Source organism: Phalangium opilio, unplaced genomic scaffold (assembly GCF_054372755.1).
Source record: "Phalangium opilio isolate 3A_F unplaced genomic scaffold, DU_Popi_V2 ptg001170l_1, whole genome shotgun sequence".
Classification (NCBI taxonomy): domain Eukaryota; kingdom Metazoa; phylum Arthropoda; class Arachnida; order Opiliones; family Phalangiidae; genus Phalangium; species Phalangium opilio.
Genome location: NW_028324255.1, coordinates 13,558,373 through 13,573,447, shown reverse-complemented (window position 1 = coordinate 13,573,447; position 15,075 = coordinate 13,558,373). Strand labels below are relative to the sequence as shown.

Genomic DNA, 15,075 nt, shown 5'->3' with positions numbered 1-15,075 from the left:
CCAGTGCGTTCAAATAAATCCCTACCGGCGTTTCCCTATTGCAGCGTCATCTACGTACACTATTATTTTTGGAACAATTTCGAAGCAATATTTATTAAATATTAACTCTATATAAAATTTACCGTATCAGTTGCAAATTTTATTTATGAGAAAAAAGTTTAAAATAACTTTGGCATGTGTATGCGAAATTAGGCCAACACGATGGCGCTAAATAGGGTCTAGTTCTGAGGTAGCCCACCTGCCTTTCGTCCCGAGTATTCCTCCCCCATTTTTAGCGTCCTACCAGACCCAATCGCGTCCGAAGTTACGGCGCGTATTTCTCTCAGAATTCGTATCCACCCCCTATCATCCTTGTTTGGGGATTTTGGGTAATTCTGCAAATGCTGCCGGGAGTGTGGCGCACTCCTGTAAGCCAAGCGTCTGGGCGGCAAAGTTTGTGGGAATAAGACACATGTCGGCGATCCTACCCTATAGGTGCCGACTGCCACGTGTCCGCCGGAGGTGACTTGACCCCCACAGCCCGTCCGTCACCTCCCAAGTAAACCTCATTTTCCTTCCCCTGCTTATACACATCCTGATACCTGAATAATCACATCCTTGCCGCGATCCACTGACCCACTCGCAATGAAACCTCCAAAAAGTGGTTTATACGATACCCAAAAATAAGTGAAAACAAAATAGGGGCCGTAATTTAGGTTTAAAAGAAATTAAAAAAAAACAACATTGAAACAAACTATTAGATTAGTTTTAACTAAACCCAACACCAGCTCAATAGTAATTAAAGTTTAAAAATTAAATAATTAAATGCAGCAAGCACTTTGATGGAAAACTCGGCTTGTTCAGTTATTTGCGTATAGTTTCAATTAAGCAGGCACAGTTTTTTTTATAGTATTATTATTATTATTATTAACAAGATATCCTCTTAGTTGTATAAATAAAATCAAAAAGTTCCCTGGACCATGGCCTAACTTCGGATTTTCTTCAAAAAAAAAACAAATAAATAATATGGTATATTTGCTCAGGTGTGAATTTAAAAAAAAAAAGTGGTTTTTAATAATAATTGGTCAAAAATTATTTAATTGAATACGACTGGTATTATTAATTATTAGGTTTAAATAAATTTACAAAAGAAGCGGTGTGACTCAATGTATATATATATATATATATATATACATGAATATATATATATATATATATATATATATATATATATATATATATATATATATATACATGAATATATATATATATATATATATATATATATATATATATATATATATATATACATGAATATATATATATATATATATATATATATATATATATATATATATATATATATATACATGAATATATATATATATATATATATATATATATATATACATGTGTATATGTTTATATATCTGTATAAATTAATAAATGTAGTAATTATCAAAGAATTTAAAAAAAAACACAGAAAAAGGGAACGTTTTTTTGTCATTATTAATTGTAATAGTTATCGTTCTGGTCAGTTAATAAATATTATTATATTAATTTTTTACTCGTTGAAATACATTGTTGAAGATAATGTCTTCAACAATCTATTTCAAAGGGAGACAAACGACTATCATCTGGGTATTTAATTTCTATTTTTAATTAAAGTAATTAATATTAGTTGAAGTTTGATAACGTTAGCGATCCCATTCCCATCCCAAGGAAAGATTTGATAGTTTGATAACAGATGCTTAATTTGGCTGCTAGAATTCACTTATCATTCAGATATAAAAGTACACAAAGGTACAAGCCAGCTAGTCAGCCATCTTGAAAAATTGCAGAAAGCTTAAACATTAAATAAACACGCAATTTAATTAAAATTAAACTGTTATTTCAGTAAATAAAAGTTAAATTTCAGCTTTTAAGTCTCTTTGCCTCAACATAAATTTTGAAAAACTACAGGAAATTATCTTTTGGAATGTATTTTACTTTTTTATTATGATTATAATTGTTGAGTGACATAAAACAACCAAACCGAATCCGACCCTAAATAGATCGGGACATTTTGGTAATAGCAGAAATATATTACTTTACACGAAGTTCACTTCTCTCCACCTCGCGCCGGCCATCATCTATGAAGTATTTTTACAGGCCAGAAACGGTACCTTTCCTCCCGAACAGCGAGGCAGAGAGGTGAAAATAAAAACACTAGCGTCGCGTAGTGAGAAAAATGTGCTTTTCTTACAATCGTATCATGGTTGTATCTTATGCAGCGGCTTCTCACTTGCGCGAAATACAGTTGAATCCCGCCGTTTCTAGGAAACGTCAGATTATCTTGGCAGTGTCCATTTATCACAGTTCTCTCTCGAGAGGAAAATTTTTTCTCTTCGCGACTAGAGCGCGTCGGGAGGGGAAAAATTCACGCCTCTTCACTCTTGCAAAGTTTTTTTTTTCGGGTTTTCTCTTCATAGATGATGTCCACGGTACTAACCATTATTGAAGTGAACTTTGTGTAATGTAATATATTTCTGGTAATAGAGGTGCCTGTATTTGCCAGAGAAATTCCAAAAAATTACTGTGGAAATTTAAATAAATAATTATTGAATTATAATTATTTGTACTGCAGCTTTTTAAGTAATGTACATTTCTTAAGATAGATTTTTGTAGTTCAATTTGCTTAAGATTTCATTGAATTAAGCTTGATTATGCTTATACTATTATGTTAAAATTTTATATAGGAGAAAAATAAGTAATAGTAGTTAGTATAATCTTTAGGTATTCGCCCCCACTCCCTCGCACCATGTAGTGAATTATTTTTAAAGTCAAGCGATCCTTTTATATATATAGAGCGTTTGACAAATCCCTCCAGTTTCTTACGTTTGTTTTTTCTTATTAAAAAAATTGTTCTTAACTGCTGCTTTTACCATTGTTTGTACAGTGTAATTTGCCTCAAAAAAAATGTACGCAGGAATCTTTTTAACTTAAAACTGAGGATCCTCACTAACAAAAAAATGGTACAAGTTGTACAACATTGTATGGAAGATGCATTAATAAAAATTAGAATATCAAACTTAATTCATTAAATAATTTTTGCATAGTTAGCGGAATTAATTCATTGAAATAGACTAGGTGAAACCGTGAAACCAGAAGCACATAGATAATAATTGTTATCACAAGTTCGTAAGAAGTATACAACACATCTTATGTTGTTATCTATGTGCTTTTGGTGAAACTATGAATGGTCGCATTCCCATAAGGAAACCATAAGTTTATAAGATATGTTCCATACGTTTTGTCACTGGTTAGTAAGAGATTGTCATGCAGTGACGTAGTTGAAATGTCATAGATTCTCGTAAAGGGACGCCTGGTGAGGCGCTGCCATGAGCTTACTATAGACTAAATAAGAAGGTGGACAGCAAAACCGAGAGTAGTCAATTCTCGCTTGTCGTTCTAGAACTAGCTCTCAGTAAGTCTCTAGTATTGCAAAGTATGGAACATATCTTATAAACTCATGGGAACCCATTGCAAATAAGTGTACCAATTGGAAACGAACTTCCTGCAGATCTTATACGAGTTCTTGATTATTGAACGATAGCCAACTAGGTAGTAACTTTCTAGTTGGCTATGGTTGAACCTAAGACCATTTAATGGTCTTAGCTTGGACTGGAAGTTTCGGAATGCCATATAGACAAATTGGTTTTACAAACAGAGAAACCAAAGTGAAAAACAACAAGTATGAATTAAACGGTAAAGTCAAGCTTAGCAACAATTTTGCTGTCTCTCTTGCTTTTGCTGAAAACCAACTAGCACCAGAAGTGGTGACGACCAGGCTGGGAAATAAGGATATTTTTTAAACTAGTCCTTGGGACCAGTGACCCCTCTAGTCCCCGAAATAATTAACTGGTCTCCGGACTGGTCCCAGCCTTTGTTCTCCAATAGATTTGCAATTAATAAACTGGTCCCGAGGACCAGTAACCCCCACTTTTTGAATTAAAAAACTAGTCCAAGCAATTAATAAACTGGTTTTGGACCAGAGGAAGTGTGCTATTTCCCAGCCTGGTGACGACGATAAAGAAATTGAAGAAAATTAAGATTCAAAGCAATAAAATATTTATCAATTACTTTGGCAAAAATATTATTCTTTAATGGCGAAGATACAATTACTGATACTCCATTTGTAGTATTAAATATTGTTCATTATAGTTAAGTAAACGGTTATGTTCAATATTGTTCGTTAAGGTTTTCTAAATAACAAACACAAACACAGTATTATTTCTAGTTCCCAGTTAAGACGTAAAATTTTATAATACCACGTCCGGTTATTATTCCGCAACGAAAGGTTTTTACAATTTTCCTATGAACAGAAACTTATCTCTTAGTGAGTATAGTCAAGAACAGTAATATTTGAAACGAAAATTTAAACGCGCAGTGCCGGATTACCCACTAGGCACTGGAGCTCAGTGGTCCCCAATGGTGTTGATCCGGCACTGAAAAAGCATTGCGCAATTACCAAAATTTAAAAGCTTTAAATACCTAGCATGCTTAACCACAATTCATTTCATTAGTTCAAGTGATAACTTCGTTGATGTCGGATCAAATTATTCTTCCTCGTGCTGCCATAATCACACTGATCACATTTGAAGGGTTTTTTACCACTGTGAATGCGCTGATGTTCGATCAAATGACTCTTCCGCGTACTGGCATAGTGACACTGATCACATTTGAAGGGTTTTTCACCACTGTGATTGCGCTGATGTAACATCAAAGTATATTTCTGGGTACCGACATAATCACACTGATCACAATTGAAGGGTTTTTCACAACTATGAGTGCGTTTGTGTATGATCAAAACATTCTTCCGCGTACTAGCATAGTCACACTGATCACATTTGAAGGGTTTTCACCACTGTGAATGAGTTGATGTGTGATCAAATTACACTTCTGCGTGCTGGCAAAGTCACACTGATCACATTTGAAGGGTTTTTCACCACTGTGAATGCGCTCATGTTCGATCAAATGACACTTACGCGTACTGGCATAGTTGCACTGATCACATTTGAAGTGTTTTTCTTTGGTACCCTTTCGAATGCGAAGTTCAAGGTCCCTTTCATATCAGGTGGATATTCGCATCGAGTTGAACATTTCTTCTTGGATTTTCCTACAGAAAGGAAATAAATTAAAACTTCTCATAAGATATCATACAACTGGCATCAAAAACATTGTACTGCGCAAAGGCAATTGATATAACAGGCTATGCTTAGACTTAAAAAGACACAAAGGCAAAGAAAACAAGTTCGGAAACAATAATAGATCGTGTGAATTTTAATTTTTATCCAGCTCGAGCCGTTAAACCCTCTGCAGATACAATTGTAATTAAATAATGATGAGCTTTGCACATTGCATTATCTTAAGAATAAATGTTTAAACAGGAAATAGATTTTTTTCTATTTGGAATCTTTAAGAGCCCATAGACCCCATACCAGAAGTAAGATGAGACTAGAAGTAAAGAGCTTTAGCATTGGTAGTAGATCCTGGCATTAGTGAACAAATTTGAGGATTTTATGCCGCTTCCATCGCGCCTACACCAGAGAGAAAAAACTGGTCGAGTTCAAAAAAAATTCCTACCCCCTTCCCGTCAACCTAAAGCCGCGGAACACGGACGCGGGTGCTTGAATCTAGTTCGGCCGTCTACCGCCACGAGCATCTCACGTTTTGGAGGGAAAATTCAAAAAACCGCTACCAGAGGGCCAACCGATAGTGTGTTATCAAGAATATTCACTATCGCCAAGTGAAGAATTTGGTTAGCTCAGTACTTCTGGTCTCATCTTACTTCTGCCCATACTAATTTCTGATTGAAGGTAAGAGTAAAGGTTTAAAACTTCGTTAAACCGAATGATGCTCCTACCTAGAGTTTCATTGGCTATTCATTCTATGTTTACTCGTTCACACCACGCAAAGATAACTAGTTTACAATCGGACTCTTCGCTGACGTCATTGTCACTTAGCTTCTAACTTCAAATACAATATGTGTGACATCAGGGGCGAGGGTTCCTATATCTCCTCCCCTTTAATTCAAGCAGAAAGACCCAGAAAATGGTAAGGTGAATATTCCAAGCAGATGAAAAACATGTATTCTTGGTGTTAGTGATATCAACCTTGCAGCTTTCTCGAATTCGGAAATCAACTAATTGTGACTGTGTTTATCCGATGAACAAACAAAAAACCACTTTCTCAAATATACCTTTGCGAAATACAGAATGAAAAACTGCCAAATAAACGTATAATAAAATATACGTGACAATATGAACAACCATACTCCGTCATTAAACCTCTGTAGGTGATACACATACAAAGGAGTGAAAAAACACAATGAATTCTACGGTAGCAACAATTTTGCTGTCTCTATTGCTTTTGTTGAAGCCAACTAGCACCAGAAGTGATGACGACGAAGAAGTAATTAAAGAGGAAAATTAAGGTTCAAAGCAATAAAATATTTATCAATTACTTTGGCAAAAATAGCGATCTTTAATAGCGAAGATACAAATACTGATTCTCCATTTGTAGTATTAAATATTGTTCATTATAGTTAAATAAACGGTTATGTTCAATATTCAGGCCCGTAGCCAGAAAATTTACGCAGAGGGGGCAGTATCTTTCTGTGAGGGGGCATGGCAAATGGAATTTTTTTGTAGAATAACATAAATATCAAAATGTCAGACAATTAATATTTCCGCAGGTATTTCATTATTGACACTCATTTAACATTTGAAAATCAAACTTTTTTTTAAAAAGTTTAAAAAAAAATGAATTGTTAATAAACAATTCTAAATCTAAATTTCTAGTTAGATCTTTTTCGTAGGCTATAGGGAAGTTAAGTTTCACTTTCTTTCAAGTGACATAGCTCGTCGTTAAAGTGAAAATACGCGAGTAGGGCAAGAAAAGCTTGCCTCGGCACTTCGCAAGTCGCAGTTGAGGCGTCAAATGTAAGTCGGTACCCCGAGGGGTCGGTCATTCATTAACTCCCGTACGCTACCCGTGAAATCGAACTTAAGAAATCCGAAATCAATGCTTATTTTGAAATCAAATAAAAAATCCGAAATCAGCAACGAAATCACAAAATCATTAAAGAAATCATAAAATCAGAAAAAAAAACACAAAATCAACTAAGAAATCACGAAATCAACATAAAAATCACGAAATCAGAAGCGAAATCACAAAATCAGAAACAAAATCAGTAAAGAAATCGTAAAATCCATTACAAAATTCACGAAATCCCAAATCCAAAGAAATCACAAAATCCGACGAAATCAAGGGGAAAATCTCAAAATCCGAGGAAATCATGTAAAAAATTTCAAAATGCAACGAAATCAATGGAAATATCGCAAAATCCGTCGAAATAACGAGAGAAATAGCAAAATTCATTGGATTTTATCGAATTCTGAAATCAAACGAAATCCGACGAAATCAAACGTAATCGGTAGAAATCAAACGGAATCCGAAGAAATCAAATTGGATTTCGAAATCCCGAACACTTTTTCCAAAACGCCCGACCCCTCGCTGTACCCCGACATAATATTTTTGTCCTGGATGACAAAACCAGCGATATATATCAAGGATAACGACAAAAAGCTAAAAATTCCAGTGCATCAGGGATACATATCAAAAGTGAATTTAAAACATACAAATGAATCAGGGATATATCAAGTAAAAAAGTGTATCGGGAATATACACAGATAAAGACAATAAAGTCTAAAATATGTTGATATACATTCCAAATAGTTTTGATATTTGTGTACCAAAATGAAAAGTTAATTTGATAAGGGGGAATTGGAAAATTTTGAGGGGGCATTTAGGGGCAAACCGAAATCTTATTTGAGGGGGCAGGATATATTTTTGAGGGGGCATTGCCCCCTGGTGCCCCCCCGTGGCTACGGGCCTGTCAATATTGATCGTTAAGGTTTTCTAAATAACTAACACAAACACAGTATTATTTCTAGTTCCCAGTTAGGACGTTAGGCTAGTTACATTCCAAAATTTTATAATACCATATAGCCCGTCCGGTTATTATTCCGTAACGAAAGGTTTTTACAATTTTTCTATGAACAGAAACGTTTTTCTTAGTGAGTATACAATTGTCGAGAACAGTAATATTTGAAACGAAAATGAAAAAGCGCAGTGCCAGACTACGCACTAGGCACTGTAGGCATGGTGCTGATTTGCATTGAAAAACGTTGCGCAATTAACACGATTTAAAAGTTTTAAGTTCCTAGTATTCTTAACTACAATCCATTTCATTAGTCCAAGTGATTACTACGTTGATATCGGATCAAATTACTGTTCTGAGTGCTGGCATAATCATACTGATCACATTTGGAGGGTTTTTCACCACTGTGAATGCGCTGATGTCTGATCAAATGACACTTCCACGTACTGGCATAGTCGCACTGATCACAATTGAAGGGTTTTTCACCACTGTGAATGCGTTGATGATTGATCAAATTATACTTCTGCGTGCTGAAATAATCACACAGATCACATTTGAATGGTTTTTCACCACTGTGAATGCGTTGATGCGCGATCAAATTATTCTTATGCGTGCTGGCATAATCACACTGATCACATTTGAATGGTTTTTCACCACTGTGAATGCGTTGATGATTGATCAGATTATTCTTCTGCGTGCTGGCATAATCACACTGATCACATTTGAATGGTTTTTCACCACTGTGAATGCGTTGATGTCTGATTAAATTATTCTTCTGAGTGCTGAAATAATCACACTGATCACATTTGAAGTGTTTTTCACCACTGTGAATGCGTTGATGCGCGATCAAATTATTCTTCAATGTGCAAGCATAATCACACTGATCACAATTGAAGCGTTTTTCACCGCTATGAATGCGTTGATGTGCGGTTACATTAGGCTTATGAGTACTAGCATAGTCACACTGATCAGATTTGAATGGTTTTTCACCACTGTGTATGCGTTGATGTCTGATCAAATGATTCTTCGCGTTGCAGGCATAGTGACACTGATCACATTTGAAATGTTTTTCATCAGTACCCTTTGTAATGTGACGTTCAAGATCACTTTTATATTTGGGAGAATATATACATAGAGTTGAACGCTGCTTCTCGGTTTTTCCTACAGAAAGCAAACGAAGCGAAACTTCTTACAATTTGAATCAAACACAGTACTGTGCAAGGGCACTTGATAAAAAATGACATGCCGAGGATTAAAATGACGCAAAGTTACAGAAAACAAGTTCGCGAAACAAAAATAACACCGCTCTGAATGGAGACGACTGTCTCCGAAGATTTTACCTAGTCCAGCCTATCCTTTCCTATGAGAAAGTGGAAACTAACGGCTGTCAGTTATTAAGAAAATACTTGAGGTTTTAGTCTATTGCAATAAAAATATGCTTATAAAACAAATTAGAAGGGAAAGTTATAGCGCTGCCGTTATTGCAAGGCGACATTCTGTACTCTCTTCTTTTTTCTTTTTAGGTGATTGAGTTAAACGCAATTAACTCCAATTTGATAACACGTAACTCCAAATTAACTCAAGAGTATGCGGGAGACAATTATCCCTGACGTTACCCTTTTGAACTGAATATAATGGTAGAGTAAGTGAAATTTTTTCGATGAGTCGAATGTCATCATAATTTTAGTATTTAGGGTCTCTAAATTATTCTTTAGATGAAACGAACTATTCACAATTTCAAAGACCATTTGGGAGTAAAGTATATAAAGATCTTATCAATCTGAATAACGTTTGATTGGGCTATTTAAGAAGCCAAGGCGGCCGGGTATCTGTTTTTTACGGTATAATTGTTACACGAGTTGTTACATGAAGTTATCCTTTAATGTATAGCATATGTGTGGCGTTAGCTTATCTATGGAGTGAAATGGATACATTTGTCTCCTTTTCATTATCTTAAGCGTAAAGAATCAATTCAATTATTGACGAAGAGGTTGAAAAATCCCAGGGCTTACAGAAAATATACATTAGGGTAAGGAAAGAGGAAAAGAACGGACGTACAACATTAATTTTTGTGCGGGGTTAAAAAACCTGTTAGGGGGCTACCACTAGAAAATTTGGAAATATATACACTGTTTTTGGTGAGGACCCTTCTGTATGTGGGTACATTTCCACAATTTTTGTATCAATGTTCCAGTCCCGAAACTCGTTGCTGATGATGAGTCTTTAAGCATAAATTGACTTACCAATTTCCGAACTAGCAGAAGATGAATTACTTTCTGAAGTCTTTGACGAGCTACTTCCGAATGTATCAGATCTGGACACTGAAGTATTACCTTCAACTTCAATTGGTACTTTTGGTAAATCGCTATCTAACAATTCCGATTGTTCGTTGGAATCGGGTTCAGGTTTACAAACATACAACGGCACTTTCAATGAACTCAAATCAACATAGTTCAGTTTTGGCAAGCACTGTTTCATAGTTTGATTTTGTCTATTATCAGTTTTCTTCGAATCTGTCAAGGTGGTTTCGGATTGGTCACTTAGCGAATTGCTTGACAATTCCCAATGTTCTTCGAGACACAATTTCTTGGATCGAGTTGAAATACTCTCACTTTCTCTCTTTGTCAAGGAAATTTGGGATTTAGGATAAGAATTGTTAATTTTAAGATTGTTCTCGGGAGGTTTTAGTTGCGAATCCGTTGTTGGGAGAGGAGACATTTTGAACTGCTTTTCGATCTCAAGGTTTGGTAAATAAGGAACACAGTCACTGTATTTTAGTTTAGGAATACACAGTTTCATAATTCGCGTTCCAAGACCCGCGTTTTTAGACATTTTTGAGGTAGTTTTAGTTACGGTGTTTCCTTTGTCAATCTCCTCCGCGTCACATTCGGGTGATTCTTCCTTAATACCTTCTTTGGTCAGTGTGCCTTGGGCATTGCAATCACCTTCAGCTTTTACTAAGGAACCTTGATGATTAAAACGAAAAAATAAACATAATATATAGTTTTATTAAACGAGCACAACATTAGGTTGTGTCAAACCCTACCCATACCAGATTGCTCGGGGTTCGTATCTTCCACTTTGAGCAGACTTTGGTAAATGTTGCTGGGTATCTCAGCTGGTATACTGAGCGAACTACGCAAACAAAAAATCGTCAAAACTGATATAGCAATGAACACTAATAAAAGATTAATACGTTATATAGAACTCGGTATCATCTTAATAGAAGTTTTCGCTGTAACTAAGAGGGAAAGACAAGGGGGTAAAACTTGGCCTTCCACCTTGCTTTTTGGCGCCTACGTTGTATGGTCTTTTTGTATTATGAGAGTGCGCAGAGACGGCAATGTACACCCCCCTTGTATGTCCCCATACTGAGGGTTGCAAACCCCCTTTTTTACATTGAAAAGGCCTATACTTTAGTTATATAACATGATTCTTCCCAGGTTCAATCTATTTGTTTGCTCTCCTGCTCATGAAACTTAAAAGGGACTTAAATACGTCACAAATACCACGTGACGCCAAAGACTCCAAATGGAGTGGAACTGGACACCTAGTCATTGTTTTTAGCGTGATTGCAAAACCAATCCTCTGAAGTAGAAGTTTTTGAAATAAAACCAACTAAGCTTCTTTGAACCACGCCTTTCCCCAATCACGTGACTGTGACGAACTTCAAATAATTTTTACCCACCCCCTGATGCCGCCATTACAGACCCTTTAAGATGCGAATTATATAACTCTTTGGCACTAAATCCTCAGCGTTCATCCCACAAACCTCGTCTTAACGTGGAACAAAAATGCACAAGCGCACGCGCCTTAGCAAACAGTTAAGCGCTAATAGAGTAATGACGAGGGAACTATTTATCGCGTATGTGATTTGGTTTAGTAACCTTGCTCCAAATGTAAAATGATGTTGGGAAGAATCATGTTACAATTACGCCGCCGCTTTGTGCTAGTACACTTCTTTCGAAGAATTACATACTTTTTTATTTTATTCACGAGTCTCGTGGCAAGGCTTAACGATTGAAGTTTTATTGACGCGAATTAGTCAAAAAAAAGTTATAATTGAGCTTAAACTTAACCACAGTCGAGACTTGGCTGTGGTTTAGTTTAAAGAAATGGCACTAGATGCTCCCATAGTCGAGGGGCGGAGTTGACTGGCCCGCTAAGCTTAATTAGCAAAGGCTAGTTTTAGCTTCGCCCTCGTGGACATGCTTTCATTGGTTTCTGCTTTAAATACCTTTGTATTTGTTCTTCTGTTTGTTGCTTTATCACAATTGGATGAAATAAATCCTGGCCATTCAATCCTGAATCATTTTCAACAGGTTCTAATTTCACGCATCCATTGTTGCCTCTTTGATGCATTCCTCTTTTCTCCTATGTTTTAAACAAGTAAAAATAATTCAAACTTAGGTGATACTTTTAACCTGATACTCTTTCACATCGACTGTGAAAATATGTCACAAACCATTAGATCTTTGATTTTATTTTCCAACTCTTGAATGACCCCATTGAGCCTTCCAATTTCGTCCACTTTCGCATTTATCGTAATTAAAATTTTCATTTTCTCTTTATTCGTGTTTGAAATTAAACCATTACACTGCAAAAGAAAATTGGACTTTCTTATTTGCAGAATGTCCTTTAAAGTGTCAAGCAATGTCATGGACAAAGGGGGGGGGGCTCATTTGGTTTCGTTCTTAAAGGGCACCACTGGATGCTTGAAGGCGCAGTGGCTTTGCAAGAACTAGAAGCAAGTCCGCAGTTTGTCTGTGTAGTCATAGAGCTCCCACAAGGCTCTTGTGGTGCCCTCTAATAAAGCTACAAATGAGGCACGTGTTTCTAATCACCCATCAATAAAAATTGGTTTACTTAAGGTTTTTCCATTATGATTTCTACTTTAAAGCAAATGTCAGCTCCTGTGGCACTCCTACCACGCTGATTAACATCCTAGACACCAATAGGGACTTGGCAATTTGGCCTTAACTCCGCCCCAGCGCCATTATGGTATGTTTTTTAACAGAATGAAAGCTACATAAGCCCCTCCTCCCGGTATGTTTTTGAGCACTAGTGGAAGGTAGCCTGACCTTGGATTAAATACAACTACGTGGTTGTATTTAATCCAAGGCCTGACGTTGCATGACATAGTATTGCCAAGTCCCAATTTTACGCGACCAAAGGCAGGAACCAATCAGTCATCCACAAGGGCGGAGCTGCCTAGAACTAGCCTTTGATAGGTTTATAGGCAAAGACGACTCCACCCCTCAACCATGGGAACATCTAGTGCCAACTGTTTAAACTAAACCGCAGTCTAAGCCCAGACTTGTTTTAAAGGGACACTGTATTGATGGCTTAATCTTGTTCCAACCAAAACCCTAGGCTTGAAACTTACCTTGGTTTTTAGTTCCTTGATTTGATCATCTTTGCTCAAGTGATCATAGTCACATTCATCCTCCTCCATTTCCTGAAAACAAATTCCAGTTTTGCGAATTTTAAAATTTCTTTTTAAACACTAGACAATGGAAATTACGGAATAGTCCAATAATTTCGCAAGTACCTCTTTAATGTCTAACTTTTCAAACTGGAGCTATTTTATCAAAAATAAACAACAAATCCTTTGGCGACAATCATTCCCGGTGTTTTCAAACAAAAATGTGAGAGCAGACAGTAAGGCCACACGTTGTTAAAAATTCTGAAATAGTAGAATCCTCCTGTGCATCGTCTGCTAAAACATTCTATATTAACACAGCCGACTCGATCACGCTTCTTGCTGCACGCGTTTTATAGTGGCCTTCGGGCTTCGGCGCGAAGTCAAAAGTCATTTAGAATATTTTAGCAGACGACGCATAGGAGAATTTCAGTATTTGGGCAGTCTGGGAAATAGCACACTTACTCTGGTCCAAAACCAGTTTATTAATTGCTTGGACTACTTTTTTAATTCAAAAACTGGTGGTTACTGGTCCTCGGGACCAGTTTATTAACTGCAAAAAGCTGGGACCACTCCGAGGACCAGTTTATTATTTTGGACACTGGGGGGGGGTCACTGGTCCCAAGGACTAGTTTAAAAATTATCCTTATTTTCCAGACTGATTTGGGGGATATTGGGGTAATTCTGCAAAATAAAGAATGGTTTCGAGAAAAAAATACATTATGAAGCTATAGATTCAACCGTTAAAGTGGTTTATACGATACCCAAAAATAAGCAAAATCAAAATAGGGGCCGTAATTTAGGTTTAAAAGATAATTAAATAAATAAATGCAGCAAGCACTTTGATGGATAACTCGGCTTGTTCAGTTATTTGCGTATAGTTTCAATAGACCTAAAAATAAAATAAACAAGCTGGCTATATATATACGCCCGTTAAGGGGCAAATTGAACATGAAGCAAGCGCCATCTAGTGAACAGAAATACAAACTCAAAGGTGACATTTTTTCATTGGCTGAAAACATTCTGACACTAAAATTCTGTCTCTGCGCATTTCTAAGCGAACCAATAAGATCACCCCTCATTCGTGAAAGCCCGGTTTAGAAACTCGTAAAAACACACATTAAAAGGGAACGTTGGCTTGTTAATTATTAATTTTAATAGTTATCGTTCTGGTCAGCTAATAAATATTATTATATTATTTTTTTACTCCTTGAAATACATTGTTGAAGATAATGTCTATAACAATCTTTTTCAAAGGGAGACAAACGATCGAATTCGACTATCAGCTGGGTATTTAATTTCTATTTTTAATTAAAGTAATTAATATTAGTTGAAGTTTTATAACGTTAGCGATCCCATTCCCATCCCAAGGAAAGATTTCATAGTTTAATAACCGATGCTTTGGCTGCTACAATTCACTTATGATTCAGATCTAAAAGCTCACAAAGGTACAAACCAGCTAGCCAGCCATCTTTAAAAATTGCAGAAAGCTAAAACATTAACTAAACACGCAATAAAATTAAAATTAAACTGTTATTTCAGTAAATAAAAGTTAAATTTCAGCTTTTAAGTCTGTTTGCCTCTGTTTCATTTCTTATAATTCAAGCTTTTATAAAAATGAAAAGACTGTTTCTAACAAAAAACGATACGTGTTTATTCGGTTAACTCCAGATTCGACTCTGTTTACATA

General features: G+C 36.0%; 2 protein-coding genes across 3 annotated transcripts in view; one reads left to right on the top strand and one right to left on the bottom strand.

Annotated features, from left to right (window-relative positions):
- Positions 1–15,075, top strand: part of LOC149587396 (uncharacterized) — a 130,157-nt gene that overhangs the window by 84,009 nt on the left and 31,073 nt on the right. The window contains exon 1 of one of the 2 annotated variants that reach the window (XM_089863674.1): positions 3,802–4,038. The exons of the other annotated variant lie outside the window; for it this stretch is intronic. The gene's annotated coding sequence lies outside the window, so the exon portion shown is untranslated. Of the gene's footprint in view, positions 1–3,801; positions 4,039–15,075 lie in introns of those variants that run through there. 2 annotated transcript variants of the gene reach the window in all.
- LOC149587398 (uncharacterized) lies at positions 7,758–14,917 on the bottom strand. The gene is made up of 8 exons (XM_089863666.1): positions 14,842–14,917; positions 13,515–13,649; positions 13,350–13,421; positions 12,429–12,560; positions 12,201–12,337; positions 11,016–11,098; positions 10,207–10,929; positions 7,758–9,124 (listed from the first exon to the last, which is right to left on the bottom strand). The coding sequence occupies exons 3-8, from the start codon at positions 13,416–13,418 to the stop codon at positions 8,274–8,276; spliced, it is 1,995 nt and encodes a 664-aa protein (XP_089719792.1). The 5' UTR covers positions 13,419–13,421; positions 13,515–13,649; positions 14,842–14,917; the 3' UTR covers positions 7,758–8,273.

Bases quoted from the DNA above. Each gene is read 5' to 3' on its own strand.
- LOC149587398 (XM_089863666.1), bottom strand. From the start codon at position 13,418: ATGGAGGAGGATGAATGTGACTATGATCACTTGAGCAAAGATGATCAA. The intron at 12,561-13,349 runs GTAAGTTTCAAG...TTTCTTTTGCAG, and splicing joins TCAAGGAACTAAAAACCAAG to TGTAATGGTTTAATTTCAAA. The intron at 9,125-10,206 runs GTAAGTCAATTT...TGCTTTCTGTAG, and splicing joins TTCTGCTAGTTCGGAAATTG to GAAAAACCGAGAAGCAGCGT.